At 40.1% G+C, this 26,877-nt stretch overlaps 2 protein-coding genes across 2 annotated transcripts; both read left to right on the top strand.

Annotated features, from left to right (window-relative positions):
• Window positions 1-1,903: 1,903 nt before the first annotated feature.
• Window positions 1,904-5,231, top strand: LOC135085163 (uncharacterized). Its single transcript, XM_063979919.1, has 6 exons — window positions 1,904-1,919; window positions 2,482-2,622; window positions 3,303-3,528; window positions 4,087-4,184; window positions 4,755-5,149; window positions 5,211-5,231. The coding sequence occupies exons 1-6, from the start codon at window positions 1,904-1,906 to the stop codon at window positions 5,229-5,231; spliced, it is 897 nt and encodes a 298-aa protein (XP_063835989.1).
• A 3,480-nt stretch (window positions 5,232-8,711) lies between these two features.
• Window positions 8,712-25,180, top strand: LOC135085162 (uncharacterized). The gene is made up of 13 exons (XM_063979918.1): window positions 8,712-8,790; window positions 9,038-9,202; window positions 11,531-11,738; window positions 12,598-12,701; window positions 13,291-13,848; window positions 14,070-14,256; window positions 17,633-18,021; window positions 18,961-19,123; window positions 19,730-19,833; window positions 21,199-21,367; window positions 22,023-22,819; window positions 23,276-23,829; window positions 25,157-25,180. Exons 1-13 carry the CDS (start codon window positions 8,712-8,714, stop codon window positions 25,178-25,180), a joined length of 3,501 nt encoding a protein of 1,166 aa, XP_063835988.1.
• The last annotated feature ends 1,697 nt before the right edge of the window (window positions 25,181-26,877 follow it).

Below are 26,877 nucleotides of genomic sequence, written 5' to 3'. Positions count from 1 at the left end.
GGTGCAGACCCTGCTGACCCCGAGAGAAATTCCAGCTATGAGGTCGACTATGGTGGAATGAGGACACACCAAAATAACGTACCAATAGATTCACACGCCAACGATAATACTAATTTGAAGAGACAAAGACTAAATCCATTGCTGTACGATATAGCAAATGTAAAAGCGCGGCATAACCAGATTCATAAGATGATGGTTCAGAATGTATTTAGATTTAAAACTACTGAAGCTACAATACCTACTGTTGTCAATGACAATTTAAGAGGGACAACTCACAAAATAGAAGCTATGAGGGAACTAAATGCAAGACCGAAGTATGTTGAAGATTTGAAAGTATCATCTCACAAAGTAGAAGCTAATAAAGAACCAAACGCAAAACCAAATCATGTTGATGATAGAGTGAAAAGAATAGATGTATTCAAGACAGGGCATGACCAGAATGTAAATGTATTTTATAACAAAGTAGTGAAGAGCCATCAGATGAATGTTAGTGAGAACGACATGCCGATGCTAGCTGCTGAGGAAATTGAAGACATCAAAAGATTTTACGGGTTGAGTGGTAAGTTCTTTGGAACTTTTTTGAAAACTAATAGATCAAAATGCCTTAGGAACCATTGTAGTAATATTAACTCAATGTTAGGAACGGGTGGGAAAATGACGGCGGCTGATATAGGATTGCCTTGTTGTGAGATTTAAGTATTTTTACGGGTATAAAACCTTTTTTCTTTCTCGTGATATGGTTTGCCTGCCTCTATAACATCTGCTAGAAACTATAACACCTACAAAATTGAAAGGCAGGTAGGTAGGTTCCTTAAAGCACGGTAACTTAAAGGGTGTAGACATCGCTAAGAACGGACGGAAACTCCACGGTTAAAGGGGTAAAACGGTGTCCACGTGTACGAAGTCACGGGCGGCCGCTAGTAATGTTATATTTTCTTTATTTCCTCTTAACTAAAGCCCGGTCAGTGAGCACGTAGAATTTTGTCCAATGACCCCAAGCTACCCATCCTTAACACTCACACAGACCAGACTATAGTTTTTTAAACGATGTTGGTAATAAATTCTTCTTATGGCTAAAATCCATCAAAAATGGGGTTTGCACGAAACAAAATGAACAGATTACAACGTATTGCACCGATTATTCCAGATGGAGATCTTGTTACCGACATGATTGCCAGTGCTACACTACCCGCAATCAACAGACAAGGAATTGGAGCAGAAGTGCGACTTACAACTGGTGAGCGTCCAAATTCAAAATATAGAGAAATGGCAATGCCAGATTTTGTATGGAAAGTGGCGTCTTTTTTTTTTCGCGCGGCCATCGATCAAACTTTGTTTTTTGATTACAAAATAGTGTAATAAACCAAACTTACTATGGCATGTATACCTCTAAACTCAGTCTGAACTGAGTTACGAGCATTAGAAGTTTGATGATTTTCATACTAGATTTGCTTTTTGTGCGCAAGTTTTGTAAGAAATTGCAACAAAATATTGCGCTATTTTTTTATTGCACTGATTCTGCTCCATACTGATGTCTGGAGCCTTTAATGGATGGTATTGTTTGTTTACACATACAATCTCACTAGTTTGTTGCAATTTCTTACAAAACTTTGCGCGCAAAAAGCAAATCTAGTATGAAAATCATCAAACTTCTAATGCTCGTAACTCAGTTCAGACTGAGTTTAGAGGTACATGTCATAGTAAGTTTGATTTATTACACTATTTTGTAATCAAAAAACAAAGTTTGGTCGATGGCCGCGCGAAAAAAAAAAGACGCCAATTTCCGGCATTGTCTTTTCATCCACGAAGACGCGCCCCACCAATTTGGTCGAGGGAAGCGCGGGGTGCGGGGAGTTTGATCCGAGCAATCCGAGCGTCATTATTGTAGTGTGCGTGTGCACTCATGGATCATTTAGCATGTACCGACAACACTCAAACATTCGTTCGTTCGTTCGTTTCAGCCAAATGACGTCCACTGCTGGACAAAGGCCTCCCCCAAGGTTTTCCACAATGAACGGTCCTGCGCTGCCCGCATCCAGGCTTTTCCCGCGACCTTTACCAGATCGTCGGTCTACCTAGTAGGAGGCCTGCCCACGCTACGTCTTCCAGCCCGTGGTCGCCACTCGAGAACTTTCCTGCCCCAACGGCCATCGTCTCTACGAGCTATGTGCGATGCCAAAGGGCGATGGAGCGGGCTATGCTCGGAGTCTCCCTGCGTGATCGAATTAGAAATGAGGAGATCCGCAGGAGAACCAAAGTAACCGACATAGCTCGCAGAATTGCTAAAATCAAGTGGCAGTGGGCGGGGTACTCAAACATTAGCGGAAGAATTATGGTGGGGCGCGCGGGCGCATCGTCCTGGATGACATGAGACTATACTACACGGGATCCTACAAATAATGGGATGTCTCTGTGGGAAACGGCCCATAATCATTTAAATCTTAATCATTTAGGTGTATTTTATTGTATTTCTTTCACCAGATGAGCCGGGTCAGTATCAGTACCCTGACACATCGGAGCCACCTTTGGAGCCCGATTTTGGAAGCCTGCCGCCTCAAGACGCCACTTTGGCACCTTGGCTGCCGTGGATGACCCACCCCTCCCACGATACCACTCGTTTTGGTAATGTGTACAATCCCTACTAATATCATATTCTGTCTGCGATTAGATTTAGCTCATCTTCAAATCAATAGCCCAACATCCTGGGCCGGGCACCAAACGACCATTTTCAACTCTCCCAACATGTATCAATTCCCTGTATAAATTTTTAGGTTACCACCTTTAGTACCTCTCTGAATTCAATAGTCTAATACTCATATCTTTTCCTTGACATGTGAAATTACCTCTTCGTTCGTCTACCTCTCCACCCAGCTTACTGGCTTTTGATCTTCTCCAATAATATTTGATATGCAAATGCCTCTCTCTTTTGCATAATTTTCGCATCCATAATAAGCCCTAAGACACGATCAGAAATAATAACACCAATATTACTATCATTCCGTCCTTCGGTAATGAGTAATGACATTCTAAATCCACCATCATTTCTTCATTCCAACCATCCTGTGGTCCTCTTTAAGCTAGAATTTCTTTCTATACCTATCTTCTTTTTGGATGTATGTCAGTCCTGGATCTGTCAATAAGTCGTATATGCCGCGGCCTAGGGGCGGCAGCGACGCTTACTCGATTTCAGAAGATAAAAGTTAAATAAAGATCCAACCCCACCCTAGCCTACGGGCGGCAAAACTGTAAATCCGCCACTGATGTACCTTAAAACTGAGACAGACAGCTGTTTACTTCTACAGAGGTGACAAGAAGCACCACCACCCAAACCCCATCTCCCATGTACGACGACAGTGCCTGGACACTAAGGCCTGGAGACCTGCTAGAACCACTCAGGATCGAAATGGGCGTCTTCAAGATGGGCTTCTTCTCCATATTCGTCAGCCACGGCGCCTTCATCATCAGTAATAAGACTGACAGTGAAGTGAGGAAACTAAGCTTGGCTGTGGCCCCTGAGTTGGAGATTTTGTAAGTGTGCAAGTTTAATTTGACAACTCCATAGAACGACTGGTCGTCCAGGGAAAAGTCGAAGGAACCCGAACGCGTGGCAGGTCACCAATGCGCTGGACCGACCAAGTGAAAGCAGCAGTGGGAGACGGCTTATGTGACAGCACCAGACAGTCTGCCAATAGAGAGAGATGGAGGGAGATCGTGCGGAGAGTTGTATCCGTCTCTACAACCGATGTGAACAACGCCTCAACGTGACCACGACCGCTCTGCCAAGAGCGTAACGAATAAGAAGAAGAAGTTTAATTTCGAACTCCTCCTATGTTCTTCTGATTAATTCGTTGCGGGTCTAATGACAGTTTAACTTTCCCCCGGGATAACCTTGACCTTCATTGGTTGGGTTTTTATAGCGGTCAATCTGTAGATCCTGGCTACACAGGAGTTGCAGTGGTGGGAACGAGAGGTGGGAATAGTCCCGTAAGTGTGCAAGTTGTCTGTCTACTCATTTCGCGGCAGTAAACGGTAATAATAATATAGCAGTCATAACAATAAAACTTCTATTGTTTCTGTTTCTTTCAGAAAAAAGTTCGACCTCCGGAGCTTTGGAGAACCGTTTCTAGGTGCTTTTGAAAGTTTCGCCAAACAATTGGGAGAGTGGCCTGTGGACGATATCAAAGGTATTTTTTTTAATTGCTTTGAACCAAAATTTTCTGCGTTGTGTCAGCTCAGCTAAAACAATAAAGACACTAAGTCTATGAGATACCTAGTAATCTTTGGACATAGACGACATAGTTTCTCCCCAGATGAGTTGTTTCAAAGATCATTTTTGTCTCTCCTTAAATTTTCTCTACGAGAAAAATCAACATTTGCCTGGAGCAGCAATATCCAGTCGATCATATCGATCATTATCATTAGGTCGTTTAAGGATTTAGCAACCCGTAAAGGGATCGTAACCGTATCAACTCGAGGCGGCTAGTATTTTTTATATCAAACTCCATACTGCTACGCACACTTATCCGCACTGTAACGTAAACAACGTACAAGTTCGACAGCGCGCGAAAGGCGATGACAGCTCGGTGTTGATCCCTTTCCGAGTTGATAAGTCTGCTATGAAGTTTAGTCTCTACGGCAGGATCATTTACCTCTCTAATTTACTACAAGCGAATTGAGGCTTTGGCCTACACTCCTCACTTTGTCCAAACGCGTTGGTGGCCATACAATAACCAAAATTGGATGAATTTTTCCAGCTCACTGCAGAAACCTGAACTACGGCATCCATGTGAGAAGAGACCACTTCACCGACGATCTGAACGCATTGATCGACTACATTGACTTCTTATTCAGAGAAGATGAGGGTATAAACCTTTTTAGGTCCCTTGAAGTTTTAAACAACTACCCTAACGGCTCAGAGCACTCTTTTAACGTCATTAGGAACATTTCTGTTGCTTTATTTGCGCCTTACAGAAGACTGGCCGGTACTAATGAGAGGAAGGTGTTGGTAGATTCCATCAACGAGTATGTTGGACTATTCTATGTTACGATACCTGCCAGAAGGGTATTCATGGGAAATAACAGCGTTCTGAATAAGCTACTGAACTTTGATACGAAGTTTGCAGAAGTTAGTGAAGATAGTAAAACTAAGGTTAGAAATGAAACTGCAAATAATTTTATTGGACTTCCTTGTACAAACCGATGTGATAAAGATGTTATATATCGAAATGTAACTAAGGAGAGAATGATGAAAAAGATTAGAAATTCTTCATATCACAGAGAAATAAACAAAAAAGCAACGACAGGTAAATACAAACAGTTCAATCGCCCGTATTCACAAACGATGCTTGCTTAAGCGAAGCAGCAAATCGAACGTACAGCGTTGAATAGAGCTCTGTGATTGGTAAGTAAGTCACCCTGTGCGTCCACGCGCACTGTAAGACCTCATAGTAATGTTTGTGAATACGGGTGAATAACTCAGTGTACCTACCATGAGTTTACGTTAGGTGTGCTCGCTAGCGAGTACGTCAAAAATCTCTATGAAGATTTTGTTTCTTGAAAGTAGCCGCTAGGGGCGCTGCACAATATGTCATACAATTAATGTCATTTTTTTACGCAGTCGCTAGCGAGCACACCTAACGTAAACTCATGGTAAGCACACAGTTCAATAGTTCAGTGACTGTAGTTATGTTATTGTGCTAGTTACTTGTACTTATAATACCATTTTGTTCTTGTTTTCCAGTAAAGCGATCTCAAAAGACTCCTAAACAACTTACAACTCAGCTGATAAGACACAGAAGAATCAGATTAACTGAAGGTCCGAAAATATACAAAAAGTACGTGCTACTAAAACTACATAGAAAACATAAGAAGAAAAAGAAAGAAAAACTTAGAGAATTCAAACTAAAATATTTCGGAAAACACAAAAAATACGCTAATTTGACTGGTTATAAGAAGTATTCTAAAATTAAAGCGGAAAAATTAAGAGATAAGCTAAAACTAAACATAACGGAAACCGATTTTGATGAAGAATATGCTAGTAACTCTGAATATCACACAGATTTTAACATTGATGATGATATAAAATCGACAAATTCTAAAGTAAATAAAGTTAAGAAAACTACCCATAAAACTCTTACAACATCGAATAAAGTAATTCTAAAAAAGAATTCAACTATTTCATACAAAAGCAAACACAAAATCAAAAATACTAAAAAATCCCAGATGGGTTCCCTAAAAGTTGATGTTTCCGATTTTACAGCCGAAATTACTTCTGAAAAAGCAAAGACCAGAAATAACAAATCTGTCAAAAGTGTAAATAAACTCCGAAATAACAATAGAGCTGTAACAGATTCCCATAATCACTTACTAAAACCTTATAATAAAGAAGTATTTCATTCAAAAAAACGTCTAGATACTAGCAAAAAATGTGCAACAACAGATAAAAATAATGTCCGACTTAAAGATAAAACAATTAAAAATAATATAGCTGTTTTATCAAGTTATAGTGACGATGAAGATACCCTAAAAATTCGCCTATCTGATGTCATGAGACATAATAAAGAATATTTTAAACAGCATAGAAGAGCAAATAATGTCGACAATAATCAAATTTACAATAGAATTAATAAATTATCCAGTTACAGTAGTGAAGAGGTGGTATTGAAATCAAACATTTATAAGTCATTGGGTTTTCAAAACTTTAGGAAACACGATATAGAACGTAGAATGAATGGTGATGATGTGAAACTTAAAATATTTGAAAAATTCAAAGCAGTAAACGAAATATCTAGCTATAGCGATGAAGAGAACGTTTTAAAAGATAAGTTAAAAATGTTTAGACAATAACTACTGATTGAAATGTAATTTTATTTGAATCTTATTTTGTATTTTTATTAAAATAAAGGACTGCTAAAAGTCACATTATTGTTTTTTATTACATTATCATTCTTTGGATTTTTAGATAATCCATGATTTATTGTAACAATGAGGCATTTTTTTATTACCCAATGAAAAATTCGAAGCTATAGTTATTATAAGTTTAAATTCGTGGTTACAATGGTTAGAAAATATCAAAAACTTTAATATTTACTTTCCTACAACGTTTATCAAAACTTATTCCTAAGGCATAAAAATGCACTTAGATTTATTTACACAATAAACATATTTTACTAGAAATAGTTAAAATGTTATTTCTTATTCTGTTTATTTATTGTTTGGTTCATGAAGAAACTTTGGTAACGTGTACGTATCTGATCATAGTTGTATTTTGTTTAATTTCTGTTGGTGTCGTTTGAAAATAGAATTCCTATCTACAGTTATAGAAACAGGGCCGGGAGAAGTAGGACAGGCCCCCCTCTAGGTGAACCGATGATCTGGTGAAGAACGCGGGTAGTATAAATCGTTTCATCCACAAGGACGCGCCCCACCAATTTTTGGTCTCGGTCGCGCGGGGTGCGGGGAGTTTGATCCGAGCAATCCGAGCGTCATTATTGTAGTGTGCGTGTGCACTCATGGATGATTAGCGTGTACCGATAACACTCAAACATTCGCGGAAGAATGGTGGGGCGCGTCCGAGTGGAAACGATCTTTACCTGAATGCGGGCAGGGCAGAACCGGTCGTTATTAAAATCCTTGGGAGAGGCCTTTGTCCAGCAGTGGACGTCATTGGGCTGTCAACGAATAAACTACAGAATCTTGTTAGGCCAAAATTTGAACGGCGATTTTTATTTAGACCTTGAGTGACTAGAGAAGTTCTTTGTCTTAATATCCACAGTTGATCAATATACCATTTCCAGAAGAAAAACCAATTAACGGATATTGAATAAGTCAGAGTTGAAATTTTACCTACTGATAAAGGTAGCAGGAAGGCGCTGGATGCAGGCCGCTACCAACCGTGCGATGTGGAAGTCATTGGGGGAGGCCTATGTTCAGCAGTGGACGTCCTGTGGCTGAAATGATGATGATGAAATTTTACCAATTTCTCACACTTGGAATAACTTGAACAGGCTCATTTATTTTCACAATTTTTTCCTGTAGCCTACCAAATTGAGAACACAAACAACTTCGTTGGGACCACACCAAAGAATAAAAGGGTCGGGGACTCCTGGACTCTCCTCAATTTAACTGTCCCCCACGTAGCACCCAAATTGACACACTATGACCTCAGCATCAGCGGCGAAGACCTGTTCCGTCATGACCAGTACGAGTACAGAGATATGTGGTGGGTGACCATAAGAGACTTCTACAGAGGCATAAAGAGTCCTAAAATATACCTTGAAGAACATACTACAGAAGCACATACTACAGAAGAACATACTACAGGAGAACATACTACTGAAGCACCAAGTGTAATAGACACACATACTGACGAAACGATGGTACACAACACTACTATGGATAAAGCTGTCAGAAACAAGCTCAATTTGATAAGAAACGGCTTAAAAGGCTTTGACTTTAAATTAATGAATAAAGGCGATTTTAAGGAGAACATAAAAAACCGATTGATGGATAGAAAACTAGCTCAAATTAAGGCTAGGAATAAGCAGATACAAAGAATGCTTGTTGAGATCACTAAAGATAAAAATACAACTGAAACTACGAAACCTTATCGTGTTCACGATAATTTACAAAGAGTTGACTTAAATAAAGACGCTTTCAGACGTAATCATAGCGTAAATTTGTTTTATAATAAAGTAGTTGAAAGTCTACAGATGAATGTCACCGGAAATGAAGTTGGCAAACTCGAAATTGGGCACCTCGGTGATCTTAAAAGATACTACGACTTAAATCGTGAGTTAAACTCTTAGATTCAACTCTATTACTATTTTGCTTACTGTGGAAAAATGTTTCATCATCATCATTAACTTGTGTAGATTCTACGAAACCTTACTATCCACTACTTTCATTGCTAGCTGATTAATGATTTATGTATCTCAAATATTGTGTAGCTATTCAGCTTCTAAGACAAGGGAATTGGCGGCCAAGGTCTTTAGAATAACGCAGGTGTATTTTAAGCACATCATAAGGTGTGTTTCAGATGCTATCCACCAAACTCCCACAGCAAACATTTGGGCCTTAACAACGGAAAATGCCATCCATAGACAGGGTGACCCCCCTGGCCCCCCAGGCCCCCCAGACAACTACCCAGACAAGCCCCCGCCGTGGCTGCATCCTAACTACTGGGGTACCACTACTACCCGCGGTAAATATAATTTTAAAACTGAAAATAGGAATAAGTAGTTAGACACGGTTGAGGCGATCAACACAAGCAAAGATTTGTATCTGTATACGCTTGTCGCGCGATGTCTTGCATATTATAGTTCCAAAATACTGAACTGTCCTATTCATGATATTGACAGTGGGGCGCCACCGTCAATTTTTTTTTTTTTTTTTTTTTTTTTTATGTGATAGGAGGCAAACGAGCAAACGGATCACCTGATGGTAAGTGATTACCGTCGCCCATAGACACCCGCAGACCCAGGGGCGTTACAGGTGCGTTGCCGGCCTTTAAGGTAAAGATACGCTCTCCTCTTGAAAGCTTGCAGGTCGTATCCGTCCGGAAACACCGCAGACGACAGTCCATTCCACAGTTTGGTTGTACGGGGCAGAAAGTTTCTAGAGAAACGTACTGTTGTGGACTGCCAACCATCTAAGTGCTGGGGGTGGAAGTGCTGTCGGGTAGATCGGTGGCGAAAAGTGGCGGCAGGAATAAGTCCGGATAATTCTTCGGAGCACTCCCCGTGATACATGCGATAGAATATGCACAGTGAGGATACATCTCTACGCAGCGCCAAGGGGTCAAGCCGATCCGAAATGTCCTGGCAGTCAACGATTCGAGCTGCTCTCCGTTCAATGCGGTCCAGAGGGAGAAGCTGGTACTGGGGTGCACCTGCCCAAAGATGAGAACAGTATTCCATATGAGGCCGAACCTGCGCCTTGTAAAGTTGCAGACGATGGGCTGGAGTGAAATACCGTCTCGATCTATTGAGCACACCAAGCTTCTTCGAGGCTAATTTAGCCTTACCCTCTAAATGACCACGGAACTGGACTTCGCTCGATATGTCGACACCAAGGATTCCGATATTGGCTGAGGCAGTTAGGGAAGTGCTCTCGAAACAGCGGGATACGACAAACGGCAACTTTTTGGCGGTGAACGCGCAAACTTGTGTCTTTGTAGGGTTAAATTGGACCAAATTGCGTCGACCCCAGTCTGAGACCTCCTTCAAGGAGGTTTCAATGTCGGACACAAGTTTGTTACGGCTCTCAATGACGTTCTCCCGAGAGATATTTGCGCGGCCGGTATAAGCGGCATCAACCGTGCTGTCGTCCGCATAGCAATGAATGCCGCTAATTTGCAGCATATCATTGATATGCAGAAGGAAGAGCGTAGGCGATAGCACACAGCCTTGGGGGACACCAGCATTCACAGACATAGAGTCTGAGCATTTACTGTCGACAACGACCTTAATGCTTCTGTCTGCTAAAAAGCTGGCGACCCATCCGCATAATTTCTCGGGAAGCCCATAGGAAGGGAGCTTCGAAAGAAGCGCTTTGTGCCAAACCCGATCGAAGGCCTTCGCCATATCCAAACTGACCGCCAATGCTTCCCCCTTAGTCTCGATCGCCTGTGCCCAACAATGTGTCAAGTAGACCAGAAGATCACCAGCCGAGCGACCTCCACGGAAACCGTACTGTCGGTCACTTAGCAACTGGTGGGCCTCTAGGTACCGAAGGAGCTGGCTGTTGATAATGGATTCCATTATCTTCGAGAACAAGGAGGTGATTGCTATCGGCCTATAGTTGGACGGATTTGAGCGGTCACCTTTTTTAGGGATCGGGTGCACCAAAGCTGTCCTCCATGAGGTCGGGACTATGCCAGAGAGGTAGGAGAGCCGAAAAAGGCGCGTTAAAACCGGTGCTAACTCTGGAGCGCACGTCCTCAGCACGATAGGAGGGATTCCATCGGGCCCACTCGACTTATGGATATCCAGGGAAAATAGAGCCAGGCGTACTGAGCTTTGGTGGAACCGGATATCCGGCATACAGCTCTCACACCTTGGTATAATCGGTGGCTCATGTCCCCCGTCATCCAGTGTCGAGTTGGACGCAAAGAGTTCAGTTCAGTCAATACCGGATCGCTGGTTCCGATTTTTGCTATGTTGGAAACCATATAGTTGAACGATGGTAGCGCCCCCCTGTCATTGAGTTTGGTGGGACAGTTCAGCGTGGGACATCTATATTCCGACTGATTTGTGTGTTCTGAATTCAAATATTACAACAGTGTGAGTATGTTCGCCTTAACCACCTTAACTTTTCTGAAAGATTAAACAACACTCGTCCCAAACGCTCAACTACGTAAATCCAGCGTTAAATACATACTTCGTGACACCCAAACTGGCCAAGAACTTAACAACGCAACCTTAGTCCAATAGTAACAAAGACGTGTTGCGAACTATTGGTTATGTACCCACTTTGGGTGAATCAATCATGAGCTATTTGAAGCAGACTAAAACTAACCTTGTTCCTTCAGCTACAACCACAACCACCACGACAGCCGTCCCGCCCTCCGTGGAAGAAGAACCCCCCAGCCTGTTGCTACCCTTCCAGAAAGCCATGGACCTGTACCGTATGGGCTACTTCTCGGTCTTCGTCAGCCTGGGCTCCCACATCGTCTCCGAGAAGTCCTTCAATGACGTGAGGCTGCTCAGCATGTCTTTAGAAAGGGAGTTTCATAGGCTGTAAGTAATTAAGTATAGATCGTTTCATCCACGAAGACGCGCCCCACCATTCTTCCGCTAATTTTGAGTTCTATCGGTACACGCTAAATCATCCATGATTATTATAATGATCCACTATACATATTATAATAACTTTCGGATTGCTCGGATCAAACTCCCCGCACCCCAGGCTTCCCTCGACCAAACATTGGTGGGGCGTGTCTTCGTGGATATAACGAACATAACTATGTATTTTACGCTCTTTTATTTATTTATTTATTTAGTTTATTCAGAAACTCAACAGCTATATTACATTTTTTTTGAATATTTTTCTTACAATGGTGGCACTTAAGCTAAAAAAGAGTTCCATGACATGCAATAATGTTCGTACATTATAATATCTATTGTTATTTATTAATTTATACATTTCTTTCTTTTTATTGTATAGATACATTATACTTACGCAGGGTGAAACCGAAAGGCACCGCCAAGCTTTAGGAGCGACTAAGGATTTGTAACTTGATTTATTTTAATTTAATTTATAGATGTTATTTTAAAACTCGGCAACGCCCTGAAATCCCACCCCGCGCGTTGAAATATTTTTATTGTAATTATTATTTATATTTATTTAAACTAGGTATAGTTAATAAAGCAAAAAAAATAAAAAAAAAATAAATTCAAATCTTCACTTTCAAAGTGTTCACAAGGTTTATTTGACTAAAGACTTACCCATAGCGCTCTTCTTACTTTACCTGTAACAAACGTCAAAAATGAACAAATGAACGTAAAATGAACCCCCATGCAAAATTTGAGATTCCTAGCACTTGTAGTTTCTGAGATTTCGTGATGAGTGAGTCAGTCAGTGACCTGTCGCTTTCAGACATGATGATGACAAGCACATTCTTGGCTTCGGAGAGCCGTTCCTTGGCGCTTTTGAACATTTCGTTAAACAAATGGGACAGTTGCCTGCCGATTACATCAAAAGTAAGTTGACGCCTTCAATTGATAACATAATTCTTTTCTACAATCATTATCACTCATCTAGTTCCAAAACTTCTATCAAATGTCAAGATGCACAGTTATTGAGTTTCGGCAATTAGAGGTTAGATAGCCAGTAATTCTGTGATTGAAGATTCGGTGTGAAGCGTGCTTCTATCTTCGGCCTGATCATCACTTTCCATCAGGTGAGATGCATCAAGCAGGCCAAGACCTCCTCCTCCACTGGGGACACTGGGGTTAGGAATTACAGCACAGCAGTGATTCGAGACTATCAGGCCTTCCCAAACCATGTGGCGTAGTGTAAGCCAAATCCTCGGTTAGCCTCTGATAAATAAGATAAGGTCACTCTCAGTGGAAACCAAATGACCTCAGGATGTCAAAGTCAAAGTCAAAATTTCTTTATTTGTTTGGACTAATAAATAGTTCTTACAAATCGTCATTTTGCTCTTAAGGAGCCTCTACATGTCTCATAATCTTTTTACCCTACCAGCGCTTCGAGACCAACATTTGGCATGATGATGATGATGAAAGATTTGCAAAGCTAGAAGTTACAATAATCTCATTTTAATTCCAGGTCAAGCCCAAATCTTGCAACACAGCATACACTTCAGAAGGGAATACTTTGCGGACCAACTAAATTCCCTAATGGACTACATAGATAGTCTTTACAATGAAGATGAAGGAGTAGCTCTAGTCCAATCTCTAGACGCTCTGAATTTATTCCCTAAAAACACTTGGAACTCTTACGAAATCCTCAGGAACATTTCTGACTCTCTGTTCGCACCTTACAAAAGATTAGCTGGTACAGTCAAAAGGGAACTTCTCGTAGAATCTCTGAATGATTTTTTAGAAAAGGTCGGCTACACCTTACTTGGAGAGAAAAATATTTTCGGTGTTTTGAATATAACGGATGCTAGAAGAAAGTATAGTAATAAAACAAGGTTCGCTGTGGTGGGAAGAGAGACAAGTAGTAAAACGAAACATGCGATCACTCGGAACACACCTAGAAGTAGTGTCACAAATACTAAGAGAGAAACCTATGATGCGGAGAATAAACTTAGAGAAATAAATATGAAAATTAAAAATGCAGCTGTTAAAATTAGAAAAGTAACAAGAAAGGAACCAACAGCAGGTATATTAATTAACAATTAGCCAATGTTTCATGGTCACTGTGAATTTATTTTAGTAGGATTTAGTGTCATGAATCGAATCTTTTAATTACATCTTATTCTCGATTATAGATTCGATAGCCATTGGAATTTGGAACAATTCGAATCGTAAATGTCATGCAACCTCTTCTCATAGGTATCAATTTTGGGTTTGCTTATTAATCAAAAATGTTTATCTTTACAGTAACAGGTTCACAACCTACATATCACACAACTCAGCAAAAGTCACGTGTAAGAATGGGCTTCAAAGAAAAACATCCAAAAATATACGACAAGTACCTGCAACTGAAGAAGAAAGCGCATAAGAAGCATCGGAAAAAGGAGAAGTTTAGAGAGTTCAAGAAAAGATATTTTGGGAACATGTTCCCAAAGTTGCACGGTTATGAAAGATATTCCAAAATGAAAGCGGAAAAATTGAAAAACAAACTGCTATTAAATCTATCAGATACTGATTTTGATGGCGAATATCTAAGTGATTCTGAATCATATGATTCAGAATTTAGTGCTATTGTTTATAAAATGAAACAGGCTAAAACTAAATTTAAAGTCTTCAATAAAGGAAGACAATCTACCCTTAGGGTTTCAGCATCGAAATTACCATCAAAAAAATTTAACAGAACAAAGAAATCAAGTCAGTTTACTCAGTTTACTCAAAAAAGTCATACAACTGCAGAGATTTTGAAAATAACTAAATCAATTAAAGTAGCGACGAAAAGAATACGTTCCCATATTATTAACCAATCCCACTCAACTGTTGAAAACAACGCAGTTGCAGCAAAAACAAATATACTTAAGAAACTTAATGAGAAACTAAATAAACTAACAAATAAGCTAGGCATAGAAAAAAGTCGCCTTAATAAGATATCACTGAAACCTACCAAAATAGCAGATTCTCAAGTAAATAAAACTAACAAATCTTCAGATAGTGCAACCACAGATTTTACCACAGTTAAATTCAAAAGTGTAACAGCTAAAAATAAAATTGCAGCGTTATCCAGCTACAGTGACGAAGAAGATGTTTTAAAATTTAAAATTTCCGACGCCATGAGACATGACAAGCCATTTCTTATACCACAAAGAAGATTAAACAATTTTAAGCAAAGATTTAAGAAAGATATTGATGTAAGCTACAGCAGTGATGAAGTTGTGTTGAAATCAAAAATATATCAGAGTCTGGGATTTCAAAATTTCAGTAAACTTAATGAAATAAACAGAAGAGCAAACAATGATACTGATGAAGGTAAAGTTAAGAAGATAAGATTTCAGAAATTCAAACCAGTTAATGAGATATCTAGCTACAGCGATGAAGAGGATACTTTGAAGGAGAAGTTAAAATTATGAATTGCAAAATATTTAATAGCATTGACCTATGTACTTTGTAATTTGTTATCAATAAATAAACTCTATGCGTACGAATATCCTCTCCTACTACCGCTTGACCCCAATGAGTCACATCCAAACGAGTAACCCTGTTACTCCTAGGAAAAAAAAATCCCATCGAGTCACACCGTTACTCGATAGAATAACTATTTAATTTATTTTCCCAAAGAGCACTGCATCCAGTAGCAGTGTGACTCGGGACAATGCCAACCAGTTACACTATTACTCGCTAGGACTTCTTTCTTTACGATTATTTCCCAACATGTTACACCTTAAGTTTAAACAGGATTTACTCTAAAAATTATTTAAAATGTGAGATTGGTGGATGGGGTATGTTGAATATTGATTAATTCAATCACTTTCACTTTTAGTTAGTAAAATTTAGTAAAGCGCCTGCTAATGAAGGCCCCTGATGGCCGTTTCATCATCATCATCAACAGCCTAATCAGTTCAGAGCTAGACATAGGCCTCCCCCAATGCGAGCCATTTTCGTCGCTTGTCGCATCTATCTTCACCAGCAGAAGCTAGACTTCCTTTCGCAAGTCGTCACCACTACACCAAGCTAGAAGGCATAAGTACCACATAAAAATAATTTATTGCTGTATCTTAAATATGGTCAGCAATTCGAAAGTCGTCAATTAAATTACTTCTCGAGTCATAACAGTGTTCACCAGTACATATCTGACCATCTTTTTCGTTTGTACACCTAAAAATAAGTAGGCTATAGTAAAGCAATTATTTAAATAGACGTCACAAACCAGTTTATGAATCCGATAAAACCGCAGTTAAATTATTGTATAAAACAATGTTGCTTGTGTTGTGGACCGGACTTATTTTAAATTCAATTTTGATAACAACTACAGGTAAATAAAATAATCCTACGATTTATGTTTCACATCATAATATTTGGATCACAGCCGCTACCAACAGGATGATGCGGAAATCATTGGGGAGAGGCCTATGTTCAGCAGTGGACGTCCTGATAATGAACGATGAATTTATGAGTCAAATTAATATTGTGTTTTCAGCCGCTGAAAACAATATAAAAGTAAAAATCCCCATTTTTACAACTTCAAAAACAGATTCGAGAATTCCTTTCGCACAACAACTAAGAGACACTAGGAAAAAACTACGAAACCAAAGACGTGCTTTGCCAAAAATAAATATAGATAGCTGGGGCTACGAGGATATATCTGAACCTATACATAACTATAACTATAAAGAGATATGGTGGACTAATGATTATAGAGATATCACCCATAAAAGTGCAAAGATAACTTTGGGAATCCATAAAGATTTGAGAGCCAATACTCCTCTAAAGAAGGCTGCATCAAGTCTTAAAAAGGCAAAAAGAACAAATAAATATAAAGGCAACTTTAAGGTTTACATTAATCCATTATTTACAAATGCAACAAAAGGTTCTAATAATGTCACTAATACTAGTCCTATTAAAACACCAGCTACAACTAAACTTACGACTAAATACACAGTACCAACGAAAGCATTCATTGATAAAGACGAAAGTTTCATACTTCCAGTAATTCAGAAAGATAGCAATGGCCAGTTTTCAGTTTTGTCCAACCAAAATCAATTGATAGTAAAGAAATTCAACAACGATTCGAACTTTCGTGGCTCCATAGCTGATAACATACGAATAAACAAAGACTTTGATATAGGGGATTTCGATTACGTCATACAAGATGTGAAGGGCAATAATATTGGACGTCAGAACGACAAAAACAAACCAATATTAATTGATATAGTAAAAACTAATAATATTGCTGAAGACCTCAAACAACTAGCGCCCGATACAAAAATAATAGTAAGTCCAGATCAAAGCAAAATATTTCCAAACATAGTCAAGGATGGTATATACCGGATTGAGATACCTGATGCAGTTACAACAACGCTAAATAAATTAGTACCTTCATCACCAAATGTCGGAAACTACAGACCTTTTCCGCAAAATCCTAGCCCACCTGAATATAATCAACCTTCAAACCAGGGTCCTTTCAATAACCCACAATATTTCGGCCCAAAAAGACCAGGTCCTTATAGGAACCTGCAAAATGCAGGACCGTATCAAGGTGTCTATAACCAGCCAAATTCAGGGCCTTATCAACAAAGGCCAAACAATCACAATCAATACAATCTAGGCCCATTAAGACAAGCGCCTTTTAACCAATATGGTGGAAACCGGATACCTGGTCCTTATAACCCACAAGGGCCGTATCGACAAAGACCACACAACCCAGGCAGGTATTCTCAACCCCTTTTCGACCCACGAAATATGGGCCAATACGGTCAACAACCAAATCAAGGCCCATATAGCCCTTACTATAACCCTCAAAATACGTACCCGAATAGGCAACAGCCTAAGTCTGGACCACAGCCCGACCAAATAAGGCAAAGGCCTGAGGAAACCCCGCAACCAAACACAGATCCACCAACTCAGATTCCAGATAAAAATTCAAACCCAGTCATAACAGAACCTCAACAAAATGAACACGTCAGACAAGGCCCAGACCCTGCTGAGGATGATGATAATGTGCCTGTGGTTGATAAACCCATGGTGGAAATACAAGCACCACAGGAAGACACAGTGCCTCCAGGATTACAAAATCTAATCCTTGGCGTTCCAGCCCGAACTGCGTATATCCCAACAACTACAGAAGCTCTGACAAGAAGGACATTCGAACCTGGAAGAGGACCTATGAAGGAGAATATACCAGTTTATTTCGATGGGCCTAATATTGGTCAGTATTTTATTACCCCCTTACTAATAAAACTTACACGCTCGTTGAACAGTGTTTTAAAGTGACGTTTAGTATGGTAATGTCATTTTAAAACAGTGTTCAACAACTGTGTACTTATCTTTTTATTAGTAAGAGGGTCAATTACTAGTTCTTCACCCGCGTGAAATTTAGTTTGTCACAGATCGTCATAAATTATAGCCTTTATGTTATTTTGGGTTACAAAGAATAATACTGTAAAGTTTCATCAAAATCCGTTCAGTAGTTTTTGCGTGAAAGAGTAACATCCAAAGTTTCGCATTTATAATATTAGTAGGACTAAGGCCCAGAACAGACGGTGAAACGCAACTGCAACGAAACTGCAACTGCTAGTTACTTTTGAGTTGCATCTAAGTTTCTGCGTCCGTTGAGAGACCACACATGACGCGACCAGTTTGAAACTTTCAGTTTCAGTTTCATTCATCAGAATCTTCAGATAGTTGCAGTTTCGTTGCAGTTGCGTTTCACCGTCAGTTCTCAGCCTAACTGTGCGCGGCGACATCGTACGAGTGTTTGAGATCTGTCATTGAATTTTTAAGGTCATAGCACACTTATCAACCCAGAAAGGGATCAACACCGTATCGCCTTTCGCCGCGCTGTCAACTGCGAGGCGTTTAAGTTACGGTACGGATAAGTGTGCATTGCAGTACGGAGTTTCACACAAAGAATACTGACCGCTTTGAGTTGATACGGTTACGATCTGTTTCTGGGTTGATAACGCCCGTATTTACAAACGATGCTTGATTAAGTGAAGCAGCAAATCGAACGCACAGCGTGGAATAGAGCTCTGTGATTGGATTGGTTCATGTGTCACCCTGTGCATCCACGCGCACTGTGAGACCGCATTGTAATTTTTGTGAATTCGGGCGTTTTCGTTCTTTAGTTTTACCTAAATTTTTTCAGGACGGCTCAGTCCATACCTGAAGCAGTTGATAGCGGACATGAAAGGCCTGAAGATGGGTTTCTTCTCGATGTTCCTGATCAACCTGTTCGAGGTGGTGAACAGGATGGATGACGAAGACCTGACCGCCTTGAAGTGGGAGGCGCAGAACGAGGCGGTGAGATTGTGAGTCAAGTCTTTGTTGTACTCATCATCATCATCTTTTCAGCCACAGGACGTCCACTGAACATTCTTCGTCTTCGTCGATACACTTTTGCCAGAGTGGTCGTGGTCGTCACGCCAGGTCCGGTGGCCTTTCTTGTGCACTCATGGAGTGGACCATTGAGTACGGTTTTGACCTGGTCAGTCCAGCGCATGGGCTGAATGGCCACTGAACATAGGCCTCTCTTAATGATTTCCACAATGTCTGGTTGGTGGCGGCCTGCATCTTCTTGGATGGGTTTTTTTTTTCATTTCAACCGAATTCCGTCCACTGTTAGACAAAAACCTCGATGGATTTCTACAATAACCGGTCCTGCGCTGCCCGAATCCAGGTACATACTTCCCGTGAATTTCCAGATCGTCGGTCCACTAAGTGGACCCAGCCTCAGCGGCCATCAGCACTGTGCAATGTGCCCCGCCCACTGCCGAAACTCCGAGCATAGTAAACACTATCGCCCTTTGGGTGACCTTGAGCCTTTTTATGAGGCTCATAGTTACCATGATTAATGTTCGCAGAATATACTTAGGTATTTTATAATCTGTTTATTTGTAAGACTGTATTTTTTTCAGATTTGAGGTGGAGCACCTTCTGATAACCTTCGGCGAGCCTTTCGTATCAAGCATGGAGAGTTTAGCCAATCATTTGTCTATTTTTGCCAAAGACGTCATAAAAAGTAAGACAATTATTATATTCTATTCTAAAAACATTAAATTAAAACATGAACAACAGTACGTGAATCTACTGGCCTTTAGGACTATGTATCTATTGTCCTTTTCACTTAAGAAAGTCGCAATTAGCTGGGCACATAGTATACAGAACTGACGGCCGATGGTGCAGCAAGGTTCTGGAGTGGAGGCCGCGTACCGGAAAACGCAGCGTGGGATGGACGACCATATAAAGGTAGTAGGAAGGCGCTGGATGCAGGCCGCTAGGAACCGGGCGATGTGGAAATCATTGGGAGAGGCCTATGTTCAGCAGTGGACGTCCGTCATGTGGCTGAAATGATGATTGTCGACTATCCACCAGCTCGCACTAAGCGTTTCGATGACTCTTTTATAATGCGAACAGCTAGGACTGGAATTCGCTGCCTGCTGCTGTCTTTCCTGAACACTACATATAATCCGCGCCTTTTCAAGGCTGGAGTGAATAGGCACTTACCGGGCACCGTACCATCCTCAACTGCATCTTACTTAACACCAGGTGCGATTGCGGTCAAATACCTGCCTTGTCCACCTAGTGGGAGGCCTGCTTACGCCACGTCTTCCGGCTCGTGGTCGCCACTCAAGAACTATCCTACCCCAGCGCTGCAGCGGCCATCAGCTTTTCGAGCTATGTGCCCCGCCCACTAGGTGGACCGACGATCTGGTGAAGGTCACGGGAGGTGCCTGGATGCGGGCGGCGTAGGACCGGTCTTTATGGAAATCCATGGGGGAGGCTTTTGTACAGAGGACGTCTTTCGGCTGAAACAACAACAACGCCTTGTCTTGCATAAAAAAATGATGATGATGATTATGCGCCGCTCACATCCAGGCACCTCCCGCGACCTTCACCAGATCGTCGGTCCACCTAGTGGGAGGCCTGCCCACGCTACGTCTTCCGGCTCGTGGTCGCGACTCAAGAACCTTCCTGCCCCAGCGGCCATCAGCTCTACGAGCTATGTGCCCCGCCCACTGCCACTTTATGTTAGCGATTCTGCGGGCTATGTCAGTCACTCTGCGGCGCAGGATCGGTCTTTGTGGAAATCCTTGGGGGAGGTCTTTGTCCAGCAGTGGACGTCTTTCGGCTGAAACGAACGAACGAACGAACCTGCCTTGTCTCATCATCATCATTTCAGCCATAGGACGTCCACTGCTGAACATAGGCCTCCCCCAATGCTTTCCATGTTGATCGATTGGTAGCGGCCTGAGTCCAGCGCTTCCCTGCTATCTTTACGATGTCGTCGGTCCACCTTGTAGGTGGACGTCCTACGCTGCGTTTTCCGGTACGCGCTGCCTTGTCTTGCATAAAAAAAATGATGATGATGATGTTCAAACTGCAGGTGCGGCCAGTATGCTCCACTATACCATGGTGAACCGACGCGAGGGTGTGACGCAGGACATCAACTCCGTCATCGACTACATCGATTCCTTGTATGAGGACCACGAGGGTGTGGAGCTGCTCAGAGCTGTGGAGGCCGTCAAAGACTTTAAACTTAAGTCGGGACTTAGGTAAGGGCTTGTTCTTACGGCAATCCAGCTTTGCAGGATCCTGCACTACTGCATTGAAAAGAAATATTGTTACAAATATTTGACAGTCGTGCGAAAGGGTTCGAAAATTGGATATTGATTTTTATAGTCCGTTCGCCGAGCACGTAAAATTTCGTCTAATGACCCCAAGCTACCCATCCTTATCGCTCGTGCGTAATTATATTGCTGTCGCGATCGCACACTCACTACGGCCGACAGTCGCACAGTCGCGAGAGCAATATTACTTGCGAGCTTGGGGTCATTGGACGAAATTCTACGTGCTCGGCGACAGGAGTTTTTTTAGAAGTATTTAAAAAATGTGTGTCCACACATGTTTGTAACAATATTTCTGTTGTATGTTTAAGGGTAACCAAACATTGATGAAACAAACAAATTGAAAGTAGAATCTTATAAGAAAGTACCTTCAGGCTACGTCATCGTCACTATAATCCTGTGCCCTGAGTCCTATAGGAATTGAGACTTCAGTATTTTTAAAAATTTCCAAAATTCTAATTCATTGATTTTGCAAGCAGGTAATTATTTTAACCCTGAACAACAAATGGGCCAGTGCTGAGAAGAAGCAGCGCAAGAAACTCAGTAATTGTTTGTACCATTTAACCTTTTAATTGTATTCCAGTGCCACAGAAGTTCACAGAAAAGTATCTAAAGCGCTCTACGAACCAGTCCGAAGGCTTGCCGGCACAGCTAAGAAGCAGATCCTCATTGACTCATTGAATAGAGTCATAGAGAACCATAATGTGATGCCTCCAGAAGGTGTACAGAGGAGGCAAAGAGGCAATATTAGTAGCGATTATAAATTCCATTACAATTTCTTTAAGACTGCTAAAACAATTGGTACTACTTATGAAATAAACAGAAATTACAAGATCACTAATAACAAAAGAAATACTAAACACATTATTCTTCGTGGACCTACTACAAAAGTTTTTACGAGACCGAAACTTAAAGCCAGTACAGCGTTTACAAAGAATTTGAAAGCTGCAATCAATGTATCAAATAAAAATAATCAGTCAAGAACAATGCAACATACTAAAAAAGAAACGAGAAAACCTAAATATAAAACGATAATCTTATATAAACCAAAAGAAAATGTTAAGCCAAAAATTAATAAGCCGACGTACTTCATCCATTTGACAAAGACTACAGTAAACAATACATATACAGCAAAAACTACAAAGCAGTTGATGCCTAATAATGTGATACCGAAAAACAAAATCATTTTTGCAAGAGTAAGCCCTGGGAATAAGCTAAACAAACGTATTGATAATCAAAAATTCAAAGCGAAACCCTATGATACAATCACAAAAATAGCTCAACGGAACATTTTAAGAGCTTCTTCAAATAATACTATAGACACTACAGATGAAGAAGCAGAGAAGGAGGAAAATAATTCAGCAGAATCTCCAGAAATAGGTACGTAATGAAAATCTTCCATAATGCTCTTTAAACTGAATATAAAGAATTATTTGCTTTAACAATGGGGCACACTGAAAACCAGGGTCGTGGCGTTCCCCACCGCGGTCCACGGCATATGCTGCGTGGAGTCCCATTGCGATGGGCATCGCTGTTGCGACAGGGTAGCACTGCTCAGTTCACTTTTTATTTCCTTGTAATATTTATGTGCTATTTCTGTCTTTTTTTCCGTATACCTTCTTTGTCCTTAATTAAGTGATGTTCATCATAATAAATGTTTCTTTCTTTCTTCATTTTTTTCTTCAATTCAATTCGTGGTAGTTATTGCTATAAGCGTCCCGTTTTCACTCAAAATATTTTGTAAAATAAATATAATTGTTTTGAAAATCGAGTTTCCTTTAAAATCCTCGAAATTTTCCAACAAAATCAATAGCAATTTGTTATTAATTATTTCAGCATCAACCACAATTAAGCCTATAAAAGAAACATACGAATCTTCGATACAGCCGAAACATAAAAAGGGTAATCATAAGCATTCAAAGCCCCCTCACTTGAGCAAAAAAGAAATAAGACATTTAAGACATAAGCATCCAAAGATATACAAAAAATACTTAAGACATATCAAACAAAGCAGGCACAAGAGTAAACATAAGAGCAAATCACACAAACAACACAGAAAGAAAAGCAGACAGAAGAAGAAAACAAAGAAATTAAAGTTCAAAGATATAGAACGACACTATGAACACTTACTAAAGCATTACATATTGAGAAAAACACAAATAAAAACTAAAATAAATGACTCTGGAGAACTATCAGAAGAGTGTCTCACTCTTAATTTGAACAACGAATACAACGATACAAAAGAATTGCACCTGGAAGACACATTTAACAATATTGAGAAAGAAGTACCCACTAATAATAAAGCCAATGAAAAAGTAAAAGAGAATCATAAAAATTACACAGCGCCTCCCAACAAAGCTTTTGAAAACGTGCAAACCACAGAAAATTGGGTTCACTATCCTATAGTAAAGACAATATCGAGAAGTCCCGATGAAAACGTTAATTATAATTATCAATTTAATCAGAATCCTGCGATGGATTCGCCAAGAAGTTTCCAGTCTAATGAAAATTTTGAACTGAATATGAATATACCAGAATCAACTTTTAGAAGGTCGAGTAGTTATAGTGATGAAGAAAATGCACTCAGATTCAACCTCTACGATGCAATGAGACACGACAAATTGTATTTGAAACCGCTAAGAAGGTCATTCCATGAGCACAAAAATAAAAACAAACTGCGTGCCCTTTCAAGCTATAGCAATGAAGAAGTGGTATTAAAATCTAACATATACAAAGCTGTAGGGTTTAATAACAGCCGAGCTAATTTCAGTGACATTGTAAAGTTTGGAAGTGATAACAATAAAATGTCTTTTAGAAGTAAAATTAAGGCAATTCATGAAATGACGAGTTATAGTGACGAAGAAGACGTTTTGAAAGAAAAGCTTAAATTGTGAGAGGTATACTTCTACTGATGATGACGAATTTGGTGATAACTGCTTTTTAACTGATACATTTTTTTACATCTTACGAAACATTAGGTACCTACATTACTATTACGGTCGCCAAAAGACCAATATAAATAAATGATGAACTTTGCCATAGATTTTGAACCATTGAATGTGAAAAAGCCGACGACAATGATTTATTGAATGAATGTAACAATCAAATACGTTTTTATATTGTAAATATTTTTAATCGTACATAATTCTTAGGCTTGGGTATTTTTAGATTTACTACAATAAAGTTTATTGAACAAAGTCTACACTGTTCGTTTGATTTAGGAGTCCTACAAGGATCTATTCTTAGACCTTTCTTATTGGAATCTGCACCAAAAAAACTGACTGCACTTCAAAAGCCAGTCAGTGACGTACTGTCCACCCTCTGACAGATTTGTCATCATCAACATCAGGTCATTTTAGTCACCACTGAAGGAGCACGAGCACGACCCTCTCTAATGTACAAAGGCAAAAGGAGGGTTTGGCCTACACTCCTATGCTGGTCAGACGGGTTGGGGAGGCCAGACGTTTTATATTTTGTCCCTTAGTCGCTTACGACATCCACAGGAAGAGTGGGGGTGGTCCTATTAAAGGTCATAGCACACTTATCAACCCGGAAAGGGATCAAGACAGTGGCGCACAACGAGGCGAGGCGCTTACGTTACGGTGTGGAATGTGCGTTGCAGTACGGAGTGTCATACAAAGAATACTGACCGCCTCGAGTTGATACGGTTACGATCCGTTTCCGGGTTGATAAGTGTGCCTCGTCCTTTCTTTACAGAAACAGAACAGACAGATCAATTAGATTATTTCATTTCCAACTTGTCACTTTTGTAAACCTATTATGCGCATGCAAATTTGTTTTCTAAATACATAAATAAGTGTCATTGTCCAAACAACAGTACTTCAAGCGAAAAACTGTGGACCTTATGCACTTGCGATACGGGTGATTTTGCAACAAAAACTTATAGTCAGTGCTGTCGTCTGTCCATTGAAGATAACAAGTTTATAGACGCGATTTGACGGAAGCTTCAAACCGCTTTACCTCCTAGCGAGTCATTGTATGGAGTCTCCAAACCAAAACTTGCATTTTGAACCCTATTCCTACAGTATTAAAGTTCATAATAAGCTATCCGAAATCCGTCATCCGCTGGTGTACCACAGGGAACATTTTTAAGTCACATGGATCGATTTTGAACTTTATCCAAAATAGACTTAAAATCCAAAATAGGTTTGGCTCGGCATTTGAGGTAGGTTGATTAGCTGTTGTGGTTATTATAGTGACAATGTCAAGTGAGCAGCACAATAGAATATTGTTGGACAAACTTAGGATACACGGAACTAGGTGGAAACCTCTAGAGAGATATTATATCACTCTCAGGGTATGTGATCCAGTGTGCAATGCGAGGCGATGGCGATAAGATACAGATTAAAGGTCATAGCAGATTTATCAACTCGGAAAGGGATCGTAACCGTATCAACTCGAGGCGGTCAGTATTCGTTGTATGAACCTCGTTACTATAACGCACACTTATCCGCACCGTAACAACGCCTCGCCTCACGATTGACAGCGCGCAAAAGGCGATAGGATTTCGGCCATTCTCAGATTAGCTAGTTTTTGCGTGTCCGGGCTGTTAAATCGTTTAAAATGTCAAATTAGAGGTATGCAAGTATTTTTGTATGTTACTTAACAACCCTATCCAGTTGTGCATTAAATCATAGGCCTCTATTTTAAGTATTTGTGGCTAAATTAATTTCATGAACCTCTGTTCTCTAATTACCGTGACGCGTCCGCACACCGACTTAATGTTAAAAGTTGGCTGTAATTTTTATGTCGTATAGATTTGATTTAATCCATTCAACATTTTAAAGAGTATAAAAGATTGTCTTATGCATAGCAAAATATCTATTCAATAGAACCATTCTGTAAATAATTAGAATTAAAAAACTGCTTGTCCGAGCAAAAGCCCTAATTACCGTTACGTTTTCTGTTCGTGGGCATACCAGCCTAAATAATAATATTTGATACATCATTACCGCACGTGGCGCGAGCCCTTAGTTAGTGCCTTGACCTGTTAGCAAGTGGATGTCTATTGCGTTGGCGTACCGTCGATGAATTACGTAAGTGTATAATTACCGTATCTTTGGTTTTCAATTTTTCTAATTAACATAACCTTATTTTTAAACTAGATTTATAATGGTAGATCCACGTTGTTAATTTAAATAGAATCAGTACTTTGGCCTCAGTACATTGTAGTAAGACAGTATTTGCATACCCTGTAGGTTTTGTAAATTTTGAAGAAAAACTATCGTTTTATAATTTCCATGGTACTAATTACCATATATTTATAATCACCGTTGTATGAAATTATTACTTACAAATTGCACTCACGATTGAATACGTATGATGAAAAAATATGAAAAAATACCTAGTCTTTCGCATAACATCTTTACGGACTTTTCTTCCAATCTGACATCAACTTTTAAAAAGCTTTCGTTAGA

The sequence above is a fragment of the Ostrinia nubilalis genome, chromosome 28, assembly GCF_963855985.1.
Source record: "Ostrinia nubilalis chromosome 28, ilOstNubi1.1, whole genome shotgun sequence".
Lineage (NCBI taxonomy): Eukaryota > Metazoa > Arthropoda > Insecta > Lepidoptera > Crambidae > Ostrinia > Ostrinia nubilalis.
The sequence above is the reverse complement of the archived record's forward strand: the minus strand, read 5'-3'. Positions and strand labels throughout refer to the sequence as shown.

What these genes read in the sequence shown, in the direction of transcription:
- LOC135085163 (XM_063979919.1), top strand. An exon ending in GCCCCTGAGTTGGAGATTTT is followed by an intron (nt 3,529 to 4,086) that starts GTAAGTGTGCAA and finishes TGTTTCTTTCAG; the next exon opens with AAAAAAGTTCGACCTCCGGA. An exon ending in GCCTGTGGACGATATCAAAG is followed by an intron (nt 4,185 to 4,754) that starts GTATTTTTTTTA and finishes GAATTTTTCCAG; the next exon opens with CTCACTGCAGAAACCTGAAC.
- LOC135085162 (XM_063979918.1), top strand. Translation starts at nt 8,712, where the DNA reads ATGAATGTCACCGGAAATGAAGTTGGCAAACTCGAAATTGGGCACCTC. An exon ending in TGCCAAAGACGTCATAAAAA is followed by an intron (nt 19,834 to 21,198) that starts GTAAGACAATTA and finishes TTCAAACTGCAG; the next exon opens with GTGCGGCCAGTATGCTCCAC. An exon ending in AGCAGAATCTCCAGAAATAG is followed by an intron (nt 22,820 to 23,275) that starts GTACGTAATGAA and finishes TAATTATTTCAG; the next exon opens with CATCAACCACAATTAAGCCT.